The following is a 25,154-nucleotide window of genomic DNA, read 5'->3' as shown; positions in this document are numbered from 1 at the left end:
AGACAAGTTAAAATATTTCAAATTCTGAAACGTCCAAAGCTGAGAGTAAAAAAGGGTCACAGAGTCTTTTTGTTCTTTTTTCCTTGTCTCTATTCATAGTGTATCTATGGTAGGCCTGGTGGACCAGTATTTACTAGAAGTGCATTTGCTGCTGTTCTGCATCACCATCAAAACCCAGAGTTTTATGATGAGGTAAGCTGCCTTTCTGAGGTAACTTCTACCAGATCAGGTACTATGTGAGTTTCAAAATACAAGAAAATATTAGAGGATGGCAAAATTCTCAGTTAAATCAGGTCACCTTTCTAAGGACGTTTTAAAAGTAAGTTTTGTGTGTTTGTTTTGTGGCCTTACTTCAAATAACATGCAACCTAGAAAAGCTTTTCAAATGTAGAACTAGTAAAACATGTCAGTGCTCTAGCTGAAAACTTCTACAGAGATTTCTTTGCCTTTCAGATTAAAATAGAATTGCCCACTCAGTTACATGAAAAGCACCATTTGTTGTTCACCTTCTACCATGTCAGCTGTGATAATTCAAGCAAAGGGAGTACAAAGAAGAAAGATGTTGTTGAAACTCAAGGTTTGCACACTAATGCTTTACTTTCAGTAATCGCTAGGGAAATTTTTTGAAGTATGCTTAAACTGGAAACCCATGATTTTTGTGATCCATATAATGCTTTCTAATTACATAGTGCTGACTGAAAGATTTAATAAAATATTTCTTCTAATTTAAATGTTTCAAATCATGGTTTAGAACGTCCATCAAATGTATGGTGTTTCTCAAAATCAGTGACAATTACTTTGCATTTTCAATGTTTTGTAGTTATTTCAGTTCAAATTATTTGGCCTTTACAGTAATATTTTTTGTTTCATGAATTACATGTCAGAATTATTTGGTAAGACTTTTGTTGTAAGGGTTTATGATAAGTTTCATAATATTTAAAATTACCTGCCTTTCATATTCTATAGTTGGGTATTCTTGGCTTCCTCTGATAAAAGATGGAAGAGTGGTCACCAATGAGCAACAAATCCCAGTGTCAGCAAATCTTCCATCAGGCTATCTTAGTTATCAAGAAGTGGGTGTTGGAAAGGTATGTTGCTGAAAATGGCTCTAATCTTAAAAAAAAAAGAAACAGTGTGGAGAGAAGGTTTGGTTGTGATTCCCCAGCCTGCTGATAAGATTTAAGTAATTTTCTAGTAGAATTTATTTTCTTTTATAGTTGAAATTGAATGCTTAGCAAAAGTTTCCTCTAAAGTCTGACTTAGAGGAAACAAACAAACTCAAAGAGAAACGGGAGACAAAAAAAAATGTATTAGGGCAGGTTGAGTCAAATTCTTGTAAAAGTCAGAAAGTTACATTGTTACATACTTCTGTTGTTATTTAGCTGATATACTTAAGAAATGTTTAAGTTTCATTCTCTATAGTAATAGTTAACTAGAAGTTACAGTAATTTTTAAACATTTAAAATTATTTGGAATTTATGAAGGTATGCAAATAATCTGAAGTCCTTTACTAAATTTTTTTTAGCATTTCATGCTGTCTCCTTTCAGTAAGTCTTTTATTCCTGAACAAGTCTTATTCTCACATCTTGATTTTTGTGATCTCTATACTTCGCAAGTTAAATTTATGGTTGTATTTTTCAAAGCAGAAAGCTTGCATAATTGTAGTAATAAAAATCATACCAAGGAGGATACAAAATGAAAATGTGATAGGGAATTTGACAAAGAGATTGAAATGCAGAGACAAAATTGACTACTTTTGGAGGAAGAGACCTAAAATTAACAGCAAGACGTGCTGCTCTCCTCCTGTTCTACCACCTGTTCTTTTTTAAACTCTGCTGTAAGCTTTCCAACCATCGTCTCCTTCACATCTTTCATCTTCTCACGTTGTAGGTGTATTCTTTATGCCTCTGCTGTTCGTCTCTGCTCATGCCCATGCATAGAAGGTTAGGACCAATATGACTAGTTGTAGATTTAGCAATAAAATCTCCCTAACTGTCTGTCAGGGTCAGCATTCTCATTCTCAGTTCTGTGGAAATGGGACGAGAAGGAAGGACTGGGTGCTACCTGTCAGTGACAAGTTTTAAACCTTATGAGTATCTGTGGAAATTCTTGTGTTATTTTTCTGATAAAATAGTAAACATTTCTCTCTAGTCAGAAGTTTCTTTGCAGAGTTTTAGGGGAAACACAGAATCTGTGATGCACAGAGAATCAATTTTGTTAGCCATCAAGGAAAATACTATGGGACTTTTAAAAAACATTTTAAGCTTCATAAATGCTTTTGGTAATATTGCCTGCATAATTTTCCTTTTTTATGACTTTATTCATTGCACACATTTCTTCAACCTGTTTTTTTTCTTTTTGAAAGAAGTGTTGTTAATGGTACTGTAAACTAATTGTTTTGCTTTAATATACTGCTTACATTAGTTTACTTTTCCCCCTCATGTGTGTGTGCAGCATTCCGGTCCTGAAATTAAATGGGTAGATGGAGGCAAACAACTGTTAAAAATATCCACTCATCTGGTGTCAACTGTGTATACACAGGTGAGTTACAAAACCAATTAAATTAGAGAACGTTTTAGGAAAAATGTATGTTTATAATATGTATATACAATATATGGAAGATTCTTAAACTCAGTGTGTTCATCTCTTTTTTTGTCTCTTGGGCTTTTCTCATGGTCTCTTTCTTTTACATCAGATGTGAAAAACAGAAGATCTTAAATGGAAGCTATTCAAAATATGAGCCTTTTGTCTCCTGTCATCCATTCCAGTCTGAATTTTCCAGTTAGTTGAGAGGTCATAGTTGTCTAAAAGCTGTTTACTGGCGTGTCTGCAAAGCAATGAGTCCTGCTAGACCTGTTCATAAAAAACATTATGATTGGTTGGGATAATTAAGTATGCTGTTTTCTGCATGTCAGTTGGATGCAAATATAGGTGGCATTTTGTATAACAGGTATTCAAAATACACTGGAAATTTCATTTAAAAAAATAAGACTAAATAAGTCTTCAGAACAGTGCACTTCAACTCTTATTTTTGAGAATTGAATCTGTGGACAAACATATGTATTTATACATATAAATATTTTAAATGGATTATAGAGAGTAAAGTTAGATATTGTTTAATTTATTCTTTTTGTCTTTGATAGGACCAGCACTTGCATAATTTTTTTCAGTACTGTCAGAAAACAGAGTCCGGAGCTCGTGCACTGGGAACTGATCTTGTAAAATATCTTAAGGTATAAAATGGCAGTGAATAACAGATTATATAATTTATTTATGCTTTTCCAAAACCTAGGAGCTTCAGACATTTTATAGGTCTCATTTTTCAGTGTGAGAATTGGTACTGTGACTATGACTCGTATTAATGGAATATGCTGTGGAAAAAACCCACAAAGATACTTTCTGCCTTAAATAAATTTTCAATTGCAATGTAAGGGGAAACTACAAAGAAATAATGAGACAGTATTGGTCAGCCTTATGAGTGGTAATTTCAAAACACTAATGGCTTCGTTTGTCAAAGTAATCAAATTGAACTGTGTATGGAGAGTGTAAGGAATCATGACTCTTAATTTTTCTAAAATTTTGCTTAGAAGGTCATCATTGTCATGTCTTCAGTTCTCTTTGAGGATTAGCTCAATAGAGTGCTCGGTTTCCACTTCAATTTTTTCTGACACAGATCACATAGGAAGAAAGACCATTTTGTCTCCTGAATAGCGTGGATGTGCAGGCAAACAGTCAAAGACAAGACAGCTGCTTAACACTTAACACTAAATAGAAATGTTTGACATGTGTTATCTGCATGCACGTTAAGCAAATACACTCCCTTTTGTCAAATTCCCTTTGATTCCAGGGAATTTTGTGGCATAAAACTTTGTAGGATGAATTTTGTACACTGCCTTTTCTGTTAGGGTGGTTATGTCTGTAATATCTTTTGCATGTGATGGAATGCAAAGGCATATCAGGAAGAAGTTGTTGTTAATAGTTCACTCTCCAATTTCCAGCATTAAGTGGTTAGGGATTTTATTTCATCCTGGGTTTTAACATAGTTGCTAGTTCATTGTTTAGCAGCTAACTAGTATAATTAGTATTGCACTTAATCACAGGTAAGAAATCTGCATGTTTTTGTGTTTGCTAAATGTCTGCATTGGTGGCTGAAACAGCAAAATATACCAATGTCAGTGTCAGTGTGCTGTTGGGCACAGGGGCAGACTTTTCACTGAATCATTACCTAGAGTGCATTTCAACAAAAAAGTACAAAAAAGTGCTTCTAAAATGCTGTTAATAACACCTGATTTGTATCCCTATTTACTTTAATGTAGAAAATATTTACTAAATATTTATACTGGAAAATATCCTCAGTCGCTTTCTATACTGGATTTTTGGTAAGAAACACCAAATTGTGCAAGCAGCATGTATTTTTGGAAAAAGACTTGCAATAAATGTTATTGTTTCAGAATTCATTATTTAAATGCAGTCGATTCACAGGAGTGACAGTATTACTGCTTTCTTTTAGAGCCTTCATGCTATGGAAGGCCATGTGATGATAGCTTTCCTGCCAACTGTTCTAAACCAGTTGTTCAGAGTTCTCACTAGAGCAACTCAAGAGGAAGTTGCAGTCAACGTGACAAGGTAAGGAATTTTAAGTGGTTCATAGAGCCTATATGATGTCTGGGCTATCACATAAATCTGTAACTGAGTAGTGTTTTTGCTGTTGCAGTCAGCTTTCTTTTTGGTTTACTTGTTTTCTGATTTCTGTTTAGGGTTATTATCCATATTGTTGCTCAGTGTCATGAAGAAGGCTTGGATAGCTACCTGAGATCCTATGTCAAGGTAGGTTAAAGTAAATTGAATGTTCCCTTCTTTTATTTCCCTAAGAAAGAGTATATTTAAATTCAGTTGCATCTATTTAATTTCAATTATTTCGTATTATGCCATAATTTCATATTAAATTCTGATTTTCCTCCCCAAGTATGCATATAAAGCAGAACCCTATGTTGCTTCTGAATATAAGACAGTACATGAAGAGTTGACAAAATCAATGACAACAATTTTAAAGCCATCTGCTGACTTTCTTACAAGTAACAAGCTGCTTAAGGTATGTGTTGAACTGTACTTTTTACTGCGTGTTCGTATCTAGTCATAACTGAAGAACAGGAACTAAGTGTATTGAAATAGTTGTTGAAGGCATGTGGCAATCTTACTGAATGTTTTCTTTTCTCTACAGTATTCATGGTTTTTCTTTGAAGTTCTGATAAAATCAATGGCTCAACATTTGATAGAAAACTCTAAAGTGAAGGTATGTCAACTCTGGCAAAAAATATATTCAAAGGAAGATTTATATTGTCTCTTCTTTCTCCAATAATTTATTTTTATTGCATGTTAAAAAAAATATATATGTGGTTTTGATATGTAAATAGTAACCTTTTTGTAAGAAAAAGAGAGAAGGAAAGCAGCAGGAGAAATCAGCTGAAATATTAGATAGAAAAAACTACAGGGCTAGATTGAACATTAATATAAAAGAACAGAAATGCCTTAAAATCCATATAGTAGAGCAGTCTGTGTAAATCATCAGACTCTCTAATAGGAAGTTGAAATTCTTGTGGTACAAAGAAGTTGGGAGCAGTAGATAACAGTGGACTTGGATGTAAGCACTATCTGAAAACATGTGGGCTTTTTCCTGAGTAGTACAGTAACTGTGATATAAAATGATCCTGAGAACAGTGAGTCATGAAATTTACAGTCTTCTGTATGTAGTAAGAAGTATCAATATTTAATTTTGTGTTATTTCCTATGCTGGAAGGAGAATGCTAAAATTTTAGAAATGCATTTTTCTACAAGCTTAGCCTGTAAGCGGTGGTTTTTGCACTGGTGACAACTTCTTAGTTTGTTTACTTTTGGATTGAAACAAGTCCTGAAAGTTTCAAGTATACAACTTAGTCTCAGCTGAGTAACATATCAGGTTGTTGTGATATTGTTATCACTATTTTCACTGTGTATTTAGAATATATCTGGAAGTCTGAAGTACAGGAGAAAAAAAACAGTTGTACAATGATCAGGAAAAAAGCTTTGTAGTACTGCACTTAGTATTCTGTGATCAGTAGAGTTTGAATCCCAGTTCAGCTAACTTCATTGTCACCTTCTCTGTAATGTGAAAGAGAGGGGAGCAGACAGAACTTACTCTAGTTTGCAAGTATTCCCACCCTGAACGCTGTGTCTTGATTACAAGCCCCTTAAATATAAAATAAATTATTTAGCTAGATTTTTTTCTGTCTTACTAGATAATGTAATAAATGCAACATGCACTCAGATATTTCCTGCTTATGAGATCTGATAAAAAGATGCATTTCTCTATGCAGCAAAATTATTTCTATAGCAAGAATTATGTTTAATTACTGTTCAACAAAGACTGAGCTACGAGGGCATTGTAGGACACGGGTATACCCACAAACACAATCTTTAGTTCCTATTTGTTATTTCATGGATGAGTAGTGTTTATATTTATAAAAGGATCCTTTTCAGCCTTACTGTCTATTTTTTCATTTTTTTAAAACTAGAGCTGGAGGTTTTGGAGCAAAATTCAAACACAAAGGGAGCAAATTATGTAATCATTGATTTATGCAGGGCCTCGATAGAGACTTGTTCTGTCTAGGAGTGTTGCATTTAATGTCATTCAGAGAACTATTTAAATAAAAGTACTTAGACCACATGGATGTTTTGATTTCAGTTTTCAAAGAGAAAAGACAGAATGACCATACAATTGAAACAATTTTTGTCAATGTTGTCAGCCTCACACCATATGTCATTGAGTCCCTTCAGACAAGAGGCAGAACCTTTGGTAAAAGTTGTAAGAGGCAGAGAAATAAAAGAGACTCTGCAGTGCCAAAATGCTGAAGAGCACTTACTGACCAATATTGGTCAGAGTGTGGAGATTCATTGATGAAGGTAATACAGGTGGTGAGTGGAAAGAAGGAAATTATGAAAGAAGAGGAAATCTTTTAAGCCAATTGGCAAACTACCAAAAAGTAAGAGAAAAGAGTTCTGATTGCAGAAACTTAAAAACACAGAGAGTAAGATTCTGAAGCCTGAAGAACTGGGATTTTGAAGTTCCTGAGGATTAAGAGAAAGAAAGAAGCATGGATGACAATTTCTTCAATGGTGAAAGGCAAAGGAGTTATTATCAAGATAGTTGAAGAACAGCAAAAACTGGGTTTTTTTTCAAGACAGAAAAGACTGTCTGATAATACAGTTATTATATGTGAATCAGCTGGTGTCTGCTTTGGAAAGGAAGATGGGTAAAATTAAGAGATTCCCTCTTATTCTTAAACTTGTGTTGTTTATTGCAGTATAGAACAATATCAATGCATTATACTTAGAAGCTTTTATACATGTGGTTTGGTCATCAAAGACTGCCTTGCTTGAATTTCAGTAATAGATGCTAGTGAATGTTATAATATTTTCTTTTAAACAAATGCTCCTTCTCCCCCTAGAAAATGAGAAGGTTTGAAAACTGTTTCCTCTCTCCCTGCCAGATTATCTATGTGTTATCTAAAGTAATTTTTATGATATATTCTAGTGTTATAAACTATATTAAATATTGCATCTGAATTCATTTCTAGCTGTTAAGAAACCAGAGATTCTCTGCCTCCTTTCATCATGCAGTGGAAACGGTTGTTAATATGCTAATGCCACACATCACTCAGAAGTACAGAGACAATCCAGAGGCTTCAAAAAATGCAAACCATAGCCTTGCTGCCTTTATAAAAGTAGGTACACAAGAGATTTGGACTCTCTGGTTATTCTTTCAATAATATTGCTTCTGCGTGGATTTTAGAGAATCTTAAAGCCAACTCATATAAAGCTGAATATGCATAATGCCTTTTAAATATGATTTTATGTCCACATTAAAATGCATTGAAGTATAATTTGCATCTTCTGTAATCAAGATGACATCCATTCAGAAATTTGGTATTTTAAGAAATTAATTTATATTTCAGTCAAAATGTATTTTGAATTTTTTTTTTTTCCTTTAAGAGTATCATCTGGGTTGCCTGCAAATCCTGGAAAAGTTTTCAGTAGTGCTTCATTTGCATGCATTTTATGTAGACAGACTTTCAGTGTCTTTCATTTTTCAGCCAATAATATCTCCAAGGGAGAAAAAAGGATGGGAAATAAAATGGTAGATAAAACTTCTAGTGGCATGACATTTTAATTTCTGTCAAGATAGAGTTCTTTTCAAACTGCTTTTTATTTGTGATTTGTTTAAGTTCAGCACTCTTAAGGGAAAATTTGATATTCATTTATGTACACATATTTAGTTTGCTTGTTTTATTGATTTTTATATTCAAACTGAAATGTCAATAATGTGTTTGGAAAATAAACTTATTAAATACAGAAATATAGTTACTGAATGTGGACACAGTAGTAAATCAATTCTGTCTTGGTTTTATTTGTTCTCCCCAGAGGTGCTTCACTTTTATGGATAGAGGCTTTGTTTTCAAGCAAATCAATAACTACATCAGCTGCTTTGCCCCAGGAGATCCAAAGGTACTCAGTGTTTTTAAACAAGCTATTTTTAAGTGTTGTCTGTTCTTGATACACGAGGATAGAGTCCTGCATTAAGTCTTCAGACATTTCCCCGGTTACGTTAGATGTCTCTGCTCTGTGCCTAGAGCATTTTTTTTCCATCAAACCACTTTTTCATATTTTGATTCCCATCTTCTGGTGCAATGCCACCCTAGAGCATGTGAATCACAACAGTGGTGGGTTGGGGGGTGCACCACTAAGCAGAAATTTTACGCATGAGTGCGTGAAGTCTCAAGTTAGAAGACTTGATATTGAATTAAGCTACACTTACTGGAGTGGTGATAGCAGGTATCAGATGGCAAAGAATTTCTGCTGTGTGTCCAAACTTTTCTTACATCAATACATAATAGGGTAGTAAACTTTGGACAATGGGAACAGGCAATAGAACCAGTTGTTAAGTACGAGTTATTCTGGATTTATTTTGTGCTGACATGTGGAACTTTGACAGGTCTATATCCATCATAGTGCAAGACTGACATGAATCAGATGCTCTTGTGTTAGAAAGTTGTTTTTAATATATTATTCAAATCACTGCACGGTTATTTAATTTATACTTTATTTTTGCAGACTCTTTTTGAATTCAAATTTGAATTTCTTCGTGTAGTCTGCAATCATGAGCACTACATACCTTTGAATCTACCAATGCCGTTTGGAAAAGGCAGAGTTCAGAGATACCAAGGTAAATTCTTCCAAAGTAGTGTATGGCATATTTCTTATATGTCAGCTTTTTATTATTAGATGTGTACGTTGTGTAACTCATCAGGTCTGTGAGATGATGGAAAGCTTGAAATTGTTAAATAGACGTCTAAAGTTTTAATCCTTTCATTGAAAGTTAAAGGAAGTGGTTAGTCAGCAGAGTAGTCTTTCCAAAGAAAGACATGGTAAATTACATCCTTTACTCTGCCTCCCTTTCCTGCTATGTTATACTAAGTTTGCTTTTTTTTTCTTCCATGAGTTAGCTTTTAATTCACTAGCTATGGAAGCCTGCAACACTCCTGTAGGCAGGTGTGCGGGGTGAGACTTGGGGTGCTTTTTACTTCTTTTCATATATCCATTCAGATTTAAAGGGACTTGATTAGGTCTGTAGCCCAGTTTCCTGCTTTGATCATGCCAGGCCTTCCTTTTTCTAGATGAAACAAGCTCAGTTCCCCCCGTTTCTTCTGACGGGACATGTGCTCCAGCCTTTTAAGTACCTTAGTGGTTCTTCACTGAACTCACTCCAGAATTGTCATGTACTAGGAGGCCCAAACACCACACACAGTATTACAGATATGTCTAAGCAATGCCAAGTAAAGGGGAATAAACACTTGCCTGGATATCCTGGCTATGACCTTGCTGATAGAGCCCAGTATGCTGATAGCCTTCACTGCTGCCAGGGTGCCTTGATAACTCCTGTTGAAGCTACAGTCCATCTTGACCACTAGGTGTTTTTCATCAGAGCTAATCCCAAGCTAGTCCTTCCACAACTGGTGCCATTGCAGGAAGTTTGTCCATCCCAGGTGCAGAGTTTTGCATTTTTCCTAGTGGAATTTAGTTGCCGTTTCTGTAGAATCTAGATTATTCTGAAATGCAGCTCTGCCCTTTGAGTATATGGACTGTGCCCATCCACAAGCTTCATGAGGGTATACTCCATCTCCTTGTTCAGGTCATTGATGAAGTAGTATTAGGTAGGATAGTCCTTGGGAAAATCCTCTTGCAGCTGTCTCCAAGTAGGGTACAAACCGTTAACCTCCAGCCTTTGAGCCCAGTGATCCTGGTAGCTATTTTTCACTTTTGGGTGTCTCTTCACCTAGACTGAAACGTCCCAGTTTGGATACAATGACCATGTTGACATTGGCTATTCTCCCCTTAAAACAAACAGGTTTACCAGTCTTAAAACATGATTTGCCCTGGGTAAATTTTGCCCATTCCCAGTCACACTCTTCTTCACTTGCTGAAAAATGGCTTCACCATGGCTTAACAAAGGTGATAGTGAGTGATCTTCCAATGGTATCAGTTAACTCTCTCAGCATCTCATCTGGTGGTGTGGATTTGCATGACTGGAGGTCTCTCAGGAGATCCCTGACCTGATCCTTATACACTGGTGATAATTCTCTTTCTTGAAGATAGTGTCTGGACTGTTAAGGCCTGGGAATCATGGCAGCCAAGGATAAAGTAACAAAGTTACGGAGTACTTCAGCCTTACCCAAGCCCACTGTCTCTAAATCACAGCTCCCATTTAGCAAATACCCCGTGTTTTCCTTATTTGGTGGTTTAATGCTAATGCCGTGGTAAAACATCTTGTTGCTCTTGATGTCCATTACCAGTTTCAGCTGCAGCTGAGCTTTGGCTTTCCTGGCACTCTCCCTGAATACTTGATCAATGCTTCTATATTCCTCTTTTGTAGCTTGTTCTGGCTTCCACTTTGTGAGTCTTTTTTTTTTTTTGTGTGTGTGTGTGTGTAGGAGCTCAGTCATGAAAGTCCTGTGTAGCCCAGTTGGGTTCCTGGTACATCCAGCCTTGTGCCAAAACAAGTAATATGTTAACTATTGCATTTGTGGCTGTGAAGACACATTAATTTCTTCCAGGCACTGAACTACAGCAGAAATCACTAAACAGAGGCAAGGCGGGTGCTTTCACAAGTAACAAGTAAACCTGCCTAACATATTTTTGTAGAATAGGTTAATTTTTTTCTGAAATACTTATTCAGCAGACTCTGCCATGTTAGTAAAGTTGAGTATAACTAATTAACACTTTCATCATGGTTGAACAAGATATAGCAAGATTTGAGACCACAAGCTAAACAGCTGCTTAGAACTTCTTTCTGTCTTTGGCTTTTCAGCCTTTGGGAGTGTCTTGGATAATAATACTGCATAAATATTTTCATAGAAAAGAGACTATGAGCTGTTGGCTTAGGGAACCTAAAAAAGCAGCAAAACCGGAGAAGACAGTGTTTGTGATTGCACAATAAAGAACAGTGTAAAATGCTGCTCCCTGGGAACTAGGAGTTCAGCCAGGAAAGAAGACCTTTATCAGAAGTGTTTCTGGCTCTGTTTTGCTGTGTTGGGCAAAAGATATCTCAGGTGATGTGGTTGGCTCTTAAGTGAGTTACAAGAAAGCCTGTAGAATGTCTGTATAATGTCTGTGCTGCCTCAGATATGCTTCTTTCTGACTTAAGGGATTCCCTTACTGAGAGTTCTTTGGAAAATGAAACTGCTTTGAGATTAGTATCTGGTTTTTGATTACTGTATTGAGCAATGACAGTGAACATGAGAAACTCTTGTACACCTCCTCAGCTGACACTGTAAATATATAGACATTCTAATAATGAGCCCTTCAAGCTGAAGTTTCTCTTAAGATGTCATAAATCCAATACATAAATGAACTGGATTCTTTTATAACACAAAAAGTACTTTGAAGAGGGACCAGATTGACTTTGCTGTGTCTGATGTGCTGTGTTTTACTTCAGCCCTAAGTTGATTGATAAATTGATTAAATAAAACCATTCCTTATGTGGAACTTGTATTTTATTTCCAGACCTTCACCTGGACTATTCATTAACTGATGAATTCTGTAAAAATCACTTCTTGGTTGGACTGCTTCTAAGGGAGGTGGGCAATGCCTTACAAGAGTTCAGAGATGTGCGGCAGATTGCCATTAGTGTGCTCAAGAATTTGATGATAAAGCATTCTTTTGATGATAGATACGCTACCAGGGTAAGTGTATTGCTATGCTAGTAGTACAAAATAATGGAGATTAGGTGTGCACACATGCAGAAAGTTTTTTTCTTTCACAGACCAAACCCTTGTTAATTTGCAGCAAAACTATTTCTGCTCAGACTGTGGTGAAAATTGTATCAAAATCAATCTTCAAATTCCATCTTTTTACTGAATGAAGTGACAAAGCACCTTTTAATATATTCATATGTGGGTTGGCGTTTCAGCATAGTGTAATCTAACTGCTGTGCTTAAAGTAATTAGATTTTTACAAGTGTGTTTTAAGCTCTTCATTTCATTAAATAGTAGATCTTAATATTTGGCAGATGTCCTTCCATCATCTATTATTTGTGAAATGAGTATAAGAAAACTACAATTCATGGTGGTAAATTTTGAGTGATTTTTAATTTTCTGGCTTTTTTTAACATTGGTGGTGCTGTGGAGAAGCAAAAAAAATTGTAATGGAAGGTATCATTAATTTATCAAGCTAACATAATATTAATTTACTTGTTTAGTCTTAGCTGAAATCACATCAATTGAGACAGTAAATAAATTGAGACAGTAAATAAAATTTACCAAGTTTCTATAAATTGGAATTAAATACAGTGATCACTGCCTTTGCCATTTATGAAGTTGTGAATTGTGGGCTCTGGCTTGGAAAATATTTATTAAGTGCTTTTTTTTTGTAATTTAGGAGTGAATAGGTTAAAACTAATTGGTGATTAAAAATTAAAACTGTAATTTTTAAATGAACTGTTAAACTCTATTTAGGGCCATCAAGCAAGAATAGCCACTATGTATTTGCCACTCTTTGGTCTGCTCATAGAAAATGTTCAGCGGATCAATGTGAAAGATGTGTCTCCATTTCCTGTTAACCCTTCCAGCAATGTGAGTGACAATTTCTGTTTGGTATTCTGAATTGTTTTTATAATAATTTATTAGTAACATATATATGAAACACTGCATACTCCTGGCAAAGAAGGAGCTTTATAAGGTTCAGAATTCTTCAAGTCAGTCCAATATTGAAACAAATGGACCACAAAAAGATTGTTAATTTCTAGAAATTAGAGAAGAATTTAACCCTAAAGGAGAGTGATTTTGAAAGAGCTGTAGTGCAGGAGAATTAATTAATATGTGATTGGTGAAGGTTATATATTGATATGGTTGCACACAATTATTGAATCTAAGATTTAATTATTCATGAATTTTACTTTTGTCTGTATCTTGTTGTGTTCCGTGTGATATTAAGAAAAAAATTCTCCAAAACGCTTCCAACAAGAGAAATATTTGGGTGTTTGAAATAAAAGTCTTCTTGAAATATCTGTTTTATAGTGTTTGAAATTCAGTTGAATACTCATTTCTTCAATGTTTCCTGAGGTGTCTTAAGTTTTAGGGTATCCCAAGCCTGTGCAAATATGTGAACATCTCATTCCATTCTTTTGAGCATATTTAATAGAAATTAAAATTTAAGGAAGAAGTACATAACAAATATTTCTCTAGAAGATGTGCCATATTCACTAAGTCCATAATGCAGGAAAATAATCACATTTTCCTCTCTTTTCCAAACAGAGTACAAAGGATGATGCACAGATTTTGCCAACTGCAAGTCAGTTAGTAACACCACAAAAATCAGGAAATACACTGGATAACAATCTTCCTAAAGATCTATTTGGTGTTATCTCTGGCATTGGTAAGCACATCAAAAAAGTAAAATAAAATAATTAAAGAGCAGCTGGTTTAATTTTTCATTAGTTGCCAGAAATAAATGCTGTGTGTCCAACTTCGGTTGCTTTCTGCATGTACAGTGGAATGTTACTGCTTCTTTCATCAACAGAACCTAATGGAGTCAAGTGCTCAGCATGGGTCAGATTTCAGTCTGTGCATGCAATCTGTCTTTTGGGATCTTTTGGGGTTTGCTCTTCTATATGAAAATAAAGCTATTTTCTGGAGAAGGGCTGCTTTTTTCCCTGTCAAAGGTGATAGTAAAGAGACAAAAAATGGGAAAGGATTTTATTTAAATAGACATGCTTCTTCATGAAAGTGTGTATGTATTGCTACATATGTTTTTTATGCGTGTATCTACATAGTTGTACATAGGTCTGTGTGTATGTACTTACATATATACTTTGCTGAAATTCTAGAGTAAGTTTGTCTTCATTAAAAGTAACTAAATGGAATTATTTGCCTTCTTAAAAAATATATGGGGGTTTTAAAGGTCTGATTAAACTGTGGCATGACTTTTATGTATTGTTTGAGATTTTTATATTGTTTGGGTTTGTGGTTTGTTTTTTTTTTAGCTTCTCCATACACCACATCAACTCCAAATATTAACAGTGTGAGGAGTGCTGACTCAAGAGGCTCTCTTATAAGTACAGACTCAGGAAACAGTCTCCCAGAAAGACACAGTGACAAGAGCAATTCCCTTGACAAGGTAAAAAGAAAAACAAACCAAATAAACCCCAAAAGTGTATTCCTAAAATTTCATCCTAAGTCTCATAGGAGTTAACTTGTCTGATCTCTGTGAATGGGCTTTCTAGAATAACTTTAAAGCAGTATTTTATATAAGTCTTTCTTTTGCAATATAGTTATCTTGTGAACTCCTTTTGCATTGCATTTATTGAGCTGTTTCACTGAAAATGCAAACAGATTTTCAGTTTAGAGACATAAGCAAGCAGTTGTTTTTTCCTTTGCTACAGAAAGGCACTAGATGAAGTGTATCAAATTTTGTTTGAGAGGACTGAATTCTAGTTAGAGCAGCTTGTTAGATTCTGTGGAGAGCATCACTCCATCACTTTCTATGCACAATATACTTAGCATTTTTAAAATGTTGAAACAATACTTGTGCTTTCTCTGGGTGATTTCTTTTATGTTAGTTTGACTTTTTCTAAATCATTTCACTTTAAAGCTGTTACAAATTGGGAGCTCTGCCTGCAGTAGCTATGAGGTATTCAGTCCTGTCTTTCTAGAGTTTGTGTCGATACTGATCAACGTTTCATTTTCTTAGCTCTTGTTGTGCAAGTCACAGCATGTTAACTTTTTCCCCTTGACTCTGACATGCCTTCGTGTGGCAGAGAGAGAAGCTTCTCAGAAGGCACTCTGCTCATGCTTTGCGCCCAAATGGAGAAGAAGAAGAAAATTCTCACCCTCCAAAGAAAAACCGTGTTACTATGGATTTTTCACTTCTGACAATCCCAGCTTTGCCAGAGAAAATTTTGCATACTACTTTCTCTCTTCAGTTACAAGAAGTATCTGGTTTTTGTGCTTGGTATAGTTAAGCTTCTGAGTGAAGTGTGTGGTCAGTAGTTTTGCCGCTTCTTTGCAACAGTTGAATCTCAAACACAATATATGCAATTTAACCATGTAAAATATGTTTAAATGTCAAACCTGGAGCACATGCACATGATCTAGTTTAAGTATAAAAAAATCCAATCAGTTTAAATATCTGCAGAATTTGAGTCTTGGGGTCTTTAATAGAACTAAAAGATCTTCTTTGTTATTGACCAAGGTAATAAAGAAATATCTTGGTATACACTGTTGCTAAATGGCAATGCTCTCATCTATTACTTAGTTGTCATGTTGTTAATTACTAATGTGTAGTGATTTCACCGAGTAAAAGGGTTTTCAAAGGAGTCAACGTCCTTTGAAAATTCTGCTCTGGTCTGCCAATTTAGGTAACACAGGATCTATGTTTTGCATGCTGTTAATATTTTCCCCAAATACTTAGTCCTGGCTTCTTATTTGTTGCTTTCTGAACTTTCTTTCTAGTAGATCAGTTGTTCAGTGCATGTTATCTCCAAGTTTTTGCTTATTGCTTGATATCATTAGTGGGGAGCCATGTTTTTGTTCTAATTTTCTTTCAGAGTAATCTGTAGCATTATGCTTGTGGAATCAGAATAGACTGGAAGTAAATCAGTTTCCATTTCAATATGTGCATGCTTTATAGGTTATTGACATTTTTAACATTTTAAAAATTTAGCATTGTTTAACATTGACATTTTAAACTAAGCTTCTGAGTAGCTATAGTCCGAGTTTTATCCATGTAGATGTTCAACAGTCTTAGTGGGAATATTATCTAGTGCTCTCAGCAGTTTCTGAAAGTCTAGGAAACTCAAATTCTGTTTCTGCTCTGTCACCCATTAATTGCCTGAGCTGTTATAGTATCCAAAAAGCTGTAGAGTAGCACCTCCTTGTTCACCAGAGATATTTCAAAGATAAACAGTTTTTGAGGTCTTTAGAACCTGCAGTAATCAGGCTCATAGAGGTGTCCACGTCCTCCTAAATTACAGTAACTTCTGGCTGGTATTCATCATAGTTTCACATTCAGTTTCACTGTGTGTCCATTCAATGCCTAGTATGTGAGTTACACATTTACTAGTATCAAATTTGCACAGATTGTTTTAGGACAGCAATTCTTTAATGCAACATAATGCATTGAAGGGCTCAGCAGTCAATGGTTGTGATTGCTGTGAAATGTTCCTTCATGATTAGTATGTCTCCTGCTTTCAGTTAGGAGTATTCTAGGAAGGGTTGTTCTACCCTTGAAGTACTGTCACTTTTTGCTTCGTTTGTGAAACCAAGTGCTTTTCTCCCTTGAGTCTACCTTTGTATTTGTGAAATTTTTTTATAGTGAGAGTTGTACAGATCAATTATACCAGACTGTTGACTTTACAGAAAAGTTATTAAATGCCTGGTTTATTTTCTATTTGCATAAGTGGCATATTGGATGTGAGAATTAGGCACTATAAAGGGCACAATTTATACTTTAAACAAATGTTTATATAGTATATCTATAAAAGCTTCAGACTGAGGATTTTGTAACATTAGACTGTGTGAAAATTACTCTTTTACAAGTAAGTCTTTGCCCAAAGTTCAGTTTATATATTTTTACAGTTTTCATTTTTCCATTTTGTTTGTTGGACACATTTTGAAAGACCAATTGCAGTTTTTTTCTTTTTGGACAGATGATAGTATTGTAGATTGCTGATAAACTTCCCAGAAGTGTAGGAATTATATTAAAAAATGAAAGAGGGAGAGGATTTGGCTTTTGTTTGGGTTTGTTTGTATGTTGGGGGAGGAGGGGAGGACAAGAGCAAGTTACTTAGTGGTAGTTAATCTTCCAGAGTGCATACTATTGCCCTTCATGTATGTTTTTCTTGAGGTTCAAGTATTCAATCTAAGTAGAAGGGACAGGCTTGATTTCTACAATGTGGGCATCTAGGTAAAATTACCTTGATTAATAATCACTCTTAGGTGACTTTTCCTCCTGCTTCTCCTTCTGGGGGGGAAAAAATTATACCTAGAAGGAATTAAAACCAAACAAAGGCAAGGAGGGTTAATTTGGTATACTTCATGTGTGTAATGTGTGTTTTAGTGACCTGTCTCTACATGAAACATTTTTGTCTCCATTCTGAGATCTTTCTTCTGTTGCAGGAATTATTAAAGCAATTGAAAACAATTTAGTTTATTATCAGTTTAAGAACTCTTCAGCCACAATGTATCTGTTTGCTTTTCAGAACCAACAGAGCAGCACTTTAGGAAGTTCTGTTGTTCGATATGACAAACTTGACCAAGCGGAGATCAAAAGTCTGCTCATGTGTTTCCTTCATATTTTAAGAAGCATGTCAGATGGTAGGTAATTCCTCCTGCTTTTTATAAATTCAAAGTAATGTGCTGGGTTTATTCCTGTTATTTCATTAACTTTTTGAAATCAGCAGAATATTTGAAGTGTAGGTACCATGCTGTGCTGCATTTTACAAATATGTGTGATGGCTCAAATAAATAATCTAACTGAAACCTTGTAAGCATTAAGTATTCATTATTTAGTCAAAGTGTGAGGCCAACTAAAGGACATTTTAAGAAAGTGAGTATTTGTGCGCAATTGTACAGTTTGGTTTGGAAAACAGGTGAAGAATAATTCGTTGTTCTGTAGAAGTGTCTTGGGCTAGTTCATTCCTCCATTCTGCAGAACTTGCTGTGTGACAAGGAACTAAATTATTTGATTTCTGTATATATTTCCATTTATGGAATATGGGGATATTAGTGCTTCTTCTTTCTCTTGGAATGTTGGTGAGATGATCCATTGAGTTTTTGAGAGTCATATTTTCCTGCAGAAGGTTACAGAGGTATAGAAATACTGCATGAATGGCACATCTTACTTGTTTATTGGGATCATAACATCTTGGAATCATCCCTCTCTGTGATTAATATTTTTTAAAAAGTCCAAGTCCCTTTCGGTAAAGACATTGACTTCCTCAGTTTGCGGTGTCAAAAATAGTTAATTTATTCTCTGTGCCTACTTAGTTGTTAATTTTTAAAATTCAAGTTTATATAGTACATGAAGTCTAATTTGTTACACCACTTAATCAACAATGAGTATTGGAAGGTTAGTCAGTATTCAATATCCAATCACTCCATTACATTTTTATGTAATTGCATTGATTTTATTGTATATGTTTGTATTACAAGCAATAATAAAACCCAAAAATAGCTTTTTCACTATTTTACACTTTGAAATATGTAAAAAGTCATCATAATTTCATGGATATTCAAGTTTAAGTTTACATAACCACAGTGGGTATTTTTTTGGTCTCAATTCTGGAACACAAGTGTCAAATAAACTTTTTCATACATCTTTGTAATAACTTTGACTTCATTACCTAATTTTGAACATTTTTACCTAGAGACCAGGGGACAGAAACCAGGTCTTGGCTACTTAACTACAAGCTTTGTAGAACATACATAGCCATGCTAGAAAACTGTGCACATAAAGAAAAAGTGGAATGTGTTTACTACTATCTGTAGTAAAATACTGTAATTTAGAAAAAGAAGAAAATAATAATTTAATTAAAAAAAAAAATGTTGGGACCAATCTGTAAAGAAGCAGGATATAGGACTAACAGTCTGAAATACTGTAAAGTCTTAAATTGTTATAGGGCTATAGGCACTACAGACTACACAACTATTACTATCTAAACTATGAAATTGGATGGGAATATTAAGGATTAATTAATTAACATCATATTGCAGAAACTCATTTGGAGAATTGATATGTGCATTTGTATAATTAGCTTTAAGGAAAGCTTCAAATAGTAATTGTTATCTGTACCCCATAAGCCATTTCTAGATTCTCTGAATCGTCATTATCTGAAAACTAAGAACTGATGTTAACTCTTCTATTTAATATTTTTGTGTGTTTGCTGCCTTTAATCTGTGTTTTAATATTTTTCATTTTCCTAGATGCATTGTTTACATATTGGAACAAGGCTACAAAATCTGAACTCATGGACTTTTTCACTATTACAGAGTAAGTTTTTGTTGTGCTTGTCATGCAACTGTATGTTTTGCTGTTCTGTTAACAACATGAGTGTGGATATAAGCATGTGTAAATGGTTTTGTTTTGGTTTTTTTTTTTTTAATAATACTGTCCTGGTCTGTTCAGAAGTCCTGAATTCGATGTCCACAATTGCATGTCTGTCCAATTCAGTGATAGTCTCTGGAATTAGGCTATACAGAAAGGATCTCAGGAAGTTCTTGAACAAGTAGTGCTCAGAGTATTGCAGTGCTCATGAAAGAGGAACCAACTGTCTTGCTACCTTTCTGCATTAAATTCCATCTTGCAACATCAGCTGTTAAATAGCAAATATATGGTTGCATAGCAAAATTGATAGAATTGCATAACTTCAGAACCATGCTCCTAGCCCATGCTCCTAGCATTCCTCATGTGTCATCTGCTGTTCTCTAAGGGAAGAGATACAGGATGGGTCCACCACTTGTTATCATCAGCTTATCCTGCATCTGAAAAACTTAAAAGCTAAAAGACAAGAAGATATCAGAAAGGCGAATTGAGGTTATTTTGTGCTCAGAATGACAGGTTTGGGGAAGACAAACACCATTCTGACTTTGCAGTTTGGAGATAGCTAAGTTGCTTGAGGTCTCAGTAAAAAATGGAGCTGAGTTGAAGAGACAGAAAGGCAATCTTTCCCCTCATTCTCAACTGGCATGGGGAAGAGAGAGCCTGAAAACTGGCTTTCATTTTGGCTTTACACTTTAAAGAAGAACTTTTAACATCTTACTGGAGGAACAAGGGATGTTGCATTGTGTTTTGTATTATTGGAGTAAATACTTACAGTATGAACAGAGTAAAATAAAATCCGTATTACAGCCTCCACTCACACCACTTCTCTTGATTTGAAAATATGACTTCTAGTTAATTAGTCATTAGTGTTGTGCACTTACCAGTAGTATAGATTACTTTTAATGAAAAATGTTTGTTGTTAATTTGTCTTTGTCATCATCTTGTTATAAAAGCATATTCCCTTTTGAAGATAGTTCTTTCAGAAACTGTGTTGTTATCCTGGAAGCTGGAGACCTTAAATAAAACCCAACAAAACAAAAAACAGCCAATCTGTAACCAAGTGAGTTTAGGCCAGGGTGGGGGGGAAGCGAAATGTTTTGCCCTTATTTTGAGCACTTACACACAATTTACAGAATTTGTGTAAATAGGCAATGTCTGGTTATCTCTTTGCGTTCCTCCTTCGTGTTACTTGCCCTGGCTTGTTGTCCGTTTGTAGATAACTGTGACTGTGAGCCTCACGTCACATCATGAAATCTCACCTGTGAGAGTTGAGGCTAAACACTTCTTCTCTAAGTATTTAAAATGCGTACAAGATGGAGCACTTGAAGCTGATGTTTACAGTTTTCTAAGGTGTTTTGTTTTTTCACCATTTAGTCCATCTGCCTTGTCACTGTTGGACTCACAGTGGCTGTTTGGATTCAGAGCTTTGGGATAGGTGTGCTCTGGAGGCACCTTAGGGGCCTTTTGCTGTCATTCCCAATTTGCCAAGAAATACCAACCATCTGTGACTGGTTTTAGAAGAGCCACGTTTACCTTTTCTTGGCATGGAGTGGCTTGGGGTCTGGAAGGGAATTTTAAGCATGGGAGAAATAAAGTAGTTTTATGATGTAAGAGTTTAAAGTTAACAGTAATAGTTGAATAACTCCAATGTACATAAATCTAGAAAAGATTGTTTTAAGTGTGGCTTCTCTGACTTGTGTTCTCTGCAGGGTGTGCTTACATCAGTTCCAGTACATGGGAAAACGATACATAGCCAGGTACTGTGTGGAATTTAAATTTCACTGTCTTGTTTGCTAATAATGACAGTGTGTACAATATGCCTTGAACCTCTGTAACAAATAAATTGCACGAGTAGAAGAGTTACTGTGAAATGATGCATAAGATTTTGAAGTAAGTAACTGGTTGCTATATTAACAAATCTGAATCCTGTCTGGAAGTCTGGTATTGTTTTAGAATGATCTGTGAGCTGTTTTGTTAATAATGACTTTAAAATCCACCCCTTAAATGCTATCTTTTACAGCATTTTTTCCTTGAAATAATGTCTTTGGGAAAGAAATTTTATTATTTGTTTTGTTTATTCAGTTGGCCATAAAACCATGTGAATTGAAATGTTTTAGAAATTTTGTATATATAGTGTTTTTACTTGAAGGTGAGTAGTGAACATTCCAACGCTGCTGTTTTTAAATTTGAAGTCCGAAGAAAATCTGTGGGAGTCAGAAACTTTTATCAAATTGTTTTAGTATCTTTACATTATTTTTTTTTAATACAAAGTAGTTTTTAATGGAGTAAAAGATAGCAACTTCTTTAGGCCTTACGCAGTGGTTAATTTGGTAATACAGTTATAATTAAACTGGTGTGGTTAAAATACTGGCTCTCTTGAACTCAGTGAGAAAGTTGTTGCTGACTTTGGATGGTTATACATTCTAACTATAATGTTGGCTTTTTTGGTTTTAATTTAGATAATGTGAATCTTTTTCTACAAACTTGACTATCTAGTTGGAGATTTTTCTGGGAAAAAAAAGTTCATATAACCTAAAAAAACTCAAAAATAAATCTGGCTTTCTTAAGGTTTTGATTGTAATCTTTGTGTTCAAATGTACGTCAAACTCTGGATTTACAGGAGTCTATAATTCTCAGGCTTTTTGTAAAAATTCTTCCAACTACTTTGTTTGGCTAGTTTGTGGAGGGCACTACCACTCTTCCTTTTTGTTTACTGATCACCTGGTCTGTGTGCTGCATGTTAATGTTGAAAATGTTGAGCTATTGAAATCATCTGGTGTTGTGGATTTTCCCCGTAAATGTAGCTTTCATGTCTTTCACATTGTCACTACACTGAAGTATATCACAGTCAATGCACGTACTCTCAAAATACACAAGTGACAGAGAATGAAAGGGAACAGGGAATTCTGTAACTCAAGCACTGGTTTTCATTTTCCATCAGCTCTGGTGGTGGTACACAATAGGAAGTTAGCCGGTACTGATTGCTAACACAGATCACTTTTCTGTTTTCTTCATTTGATTGCTGCAAATTTAACAAAGTCTATGGCTCTTCTCCCTTCCTGCTTGGGTAAGAAGTATATGATACTATCAGTTAATTCCTGCTCTCCTGTTGCATGTCTGCTTTCTAATTTTACCGCTGTGTGTCCTAACTTTTTTGCTAAAATTTTTGCAATCAAAATAGAGGATTCCGTTTTGGGTTCTGAATGTTTTCAGAATATTTATGTTCTCAAATATTTATTTTTTCAAAAGCTCTGAAGTGAATTTAGCACTTCAAGAGTGGCTGCTCGTGTGCTTTTGCTTTCATGCTTTGAGGTTTTAAGAAAGAGTTTGCTGTGATGCTTTTTTTTAAGCTACCTATTTTTGTTTTATAAAGAAAACAGTGAATAGGTTGCATTATAATTCTTTCTATAAAACTTCTTGTGCTTAACTAACAGCACTTCCTGTCTTGCTGCAGTTTGACATGTCTAACTTTTGCTTCTATCCCATTTCACCCATCTTGCAGGAACCAGGAGGGGTTAGGATCCATAGTTCATGATCGAAAATCTCAGACATTGCCTGTTTCCCGTAACAGAACAGGAATGATGCATGCCAGATTGCAGCAGCTGAGCAGCCTGGATAACTCTCTCACTTTTAACCACAGTAAGTCTCATGACATGATAACATCTGTCATCCTCAACCAGTACCACAACACCAGAGACAGGTCCCAGAGCCGCACCAGTGCATCCCAATGACTTTTACTGTTCTAGGTCAAACGAATAGCTGGAAGCAGTCAATGGTCTGTTCTCTGCTTTATAATAGAACAATCAATGCTGGCTGATGCCATTACATGGAGCATGGTTAACTACAGTGTATCTTAAAACTGTATTTTAGTTTGTTTTTAGTTATATGCACCTCAAACTTGTGCTGCACAAAGTTACGAAATTTACCTTTTTTTGTTCCTATTTGCTTTATTAGGCTTCAGTTTTTTTCTCCTACTCACTCTTATAAATTACTAGTCTAAAAGTAAATGTATGCACTCTGACCATATCTCCATGTTTTGACATCCCCTAAGGAGAAATAAGTTTCTTAGAATTTCTACGAGGATTATGAGCCCATGATTTAGTTTGTCTGGAAGTGAAAAAGCGTCCAATAATGAAGTGATTTTTCTGTTTTCAGTGTGAGAAAGATATCAAGTATTCTTGGAATTTCTGTAGACAATGGTAAGATTTAATCAGGTTGAAGTCAGCTTGTATAGACTGCTGTATCGAAAACTAAATCTGCTTGTGGCCTATCTTTTTAAACATTCTGCTTCTAAATTGCAATATACTGTATGTAAAGTATTCTAAAGCACCATTTTTCAATTTTCAGCTTCAGAAAACAATGAAACTGGTTGACTAATCCAGTAAAATACAACACTGGTACTGAAAAGAGCTGTGTGCAGAAAAACAATTATTTGAGTTAACTGTATGTTCACTGTGTTCATTCTTTGATTTCCCAAAGCATATCTAACTGTCCCTTAAAATCTTTTAGCTCTTTTTCTGTTATATATAGCAAAATAGCCTAATTGCACAAGACTTATCACATTGTCTTGTGTAAAAGTGCAAAAAAAAAATTACCACAAAGCCTGTATTCATAAATGCATTATCACATCTGTTTAAATGTAAGAAATGAAATTGCTTGCTTTTAAAATGTCAGACAAGTATATCTGTAAAAATTACTCTTTTTTTCTTACCATCAGTCTGCTACTGCTGTATCATCATAATTTCTACATGGTTGCTGATACACAAAAGAAAGCCTTTACACTATGTGGCTACACATTCAATACAGTATAATTCTTTGTAGATAAAGACTGATTTTTTTTTAAAAAAAAGGCCTCTGAGAAATAGCATGTCCCTATGCGAAGGGATTTCATACTTTCAGAACTTGGCAATGTTTACTGGTTTTTTAGGAAACAGTGAGCTGAAAGATTTTTAAAAATGCATGCTTATGTAAAAGAAACTTTCTGTTCTCTTCCATCTAAAGGAAATTATGAAGGAAGGTCTCTCATTCAGTTAACTTTGTTTAAACTGATAATAGGTGGGGTTTTTTTAATGGACATTTAATAAATATCAGGATATTACACCTTCTATTGACCAAAGGTTTTACAAATTGAAAATACATTGCTGTAAAAACCACGTTGAGTGTGAGATTGATTTTTATATCTTTGCTCTTGTTGCTGTTAACTTCCAGTCTTGTTTAGTTGTCAGTCTGCCTCTATGATGTATCCAAAGTAGCATTCAGAGCTTGAATAATCTTGTAGGTTTTCTGTGTGGTATACATAAAGGAAGGAAGTGTCTGCTGGAAATAGTTGCTTTACTTGTTTCTAAAATCAAGATCCTTTGGCAAGATAGTTGTCTATTAGTGTAAATTATAAACTATTTTCTCCCTTTCTAACCACCTAAGCAAGAAATAGAACTGAAATAATGGTGTAAGTGATATATCTCATCTCTGAGAAATCTCAGTATAGTTCTGTGCTTAAAGAAAGAATGTATGAATCTAAAGAAACT

At 35.0% G+C, this 25,154-nt stretch overlaps 1 protein-coding gene across 22 annotated transcripts in view; it reads left to right on the top strand.

Annotated features, from left to right (window-relative positions):
* The window catches only part of DOCK9 (dedicator of cytokinesis 9), a 117,173-nt gene that overhangs the window by 71,160 nt on the left and 20,859 nt on the right, over positions 1–25,154 (top strand). For 6 of the 22 annotated variants that reach the window (XM_048295844.1, XM_048295848.1, XM_048295843.1 and 3 more), the window contains exons 19-40: positions 100–192; positions 454–577; positions 967–1,088; positions 2,455–2,541; positions 3,144–3,233; positions 4,511–4,626; positions 4,758–4,827; positions 4,967–5,092; positions 5,222–5,293; positions 7,614–7,760; positions 8,458–8,541; positions 9,148–9,259; positions 12,097–12,275; positions 13,047–13,163; positions 13,845–13,965; positions 14,573–14,706; positions 15,181–15,219; positions 15,347–15,520; positions 17,789–17,903; positions 19,512–19,578; positions 21,339–21,386; positions 23,132–23,268. In XM_048295844.1, coding sequence (XP_048151801.1) covers positions 100–192; positions 454–577; positions 967–1,088; positions 2,455–2,541; positions 3,144–3,233; positions 4,511–4,626; positions 4,758–4,827; positions 4,967–5,092; positions 5,222–5,293; positions 7,614–7,760; positions 8,458–8,541; positions 9,148–9,259; positions 12,097–12,275; positions 13,047–13,163; positions 13,845–13,965; positions 14,573–14,706; positions 15,181–15,219; positions 15,347–15,520; positions 17,789–17,903; positions 19,512–19,578; positions 21,339–21,386; positions 23,132–23,268 — 2,374 coding nt within the window. Of the gene's footprint in view, positions 1–99; positions 193–453; positions 578–966; positions 1,089–2,454; positions 2,542–3,143; positions 3,234–4,510; positions 4,627–4,757; positions 4,828–4,966; positions 5,093–5,221; positions 5,294–7,613; positions 7,761–8,457; positions 8,542–9,147; positions 9,260–12,096; positions 12,276–13,046; positions 13,164–13,844; positions 13,966–14,572; positions 14,707–15,180; positions 15,220–15,346; positions 15,521–17,788; positions 17,904–19,511; positions 19,579–21,338; positions 21,387–23,131; positions 23,269–23,784; positions 23,829–25,154 lie in introns of all 22 variants that reach the window. The other 16 variants (XM_048295856.1, XM_048295851.1, XM_048295850.1 and 13 more) reach the window with 7 other exon arrangements.

The sequence above is a fragment of the Corvus hawaiiensis genome, chromosome 2, assembly GCF_020740725.1.
Source record: "Corvus hawaiiensis isolate bCorHaw1 chromosome 2, bCorHaw1.pri.cur, whole genome shotgun sequence".
NCBI classification, from domain to species: Eukaryota; Metazoa; Chordata; class Aves; order Passeriformes; family Corvidae; genus Corvus; species Corvus hawaiiensis.
The sequence above is the reverse complement of the archived record's forward strand: the minus strand, read 5'-3'. Positions and strand labels throughout refer to the sequence as shown.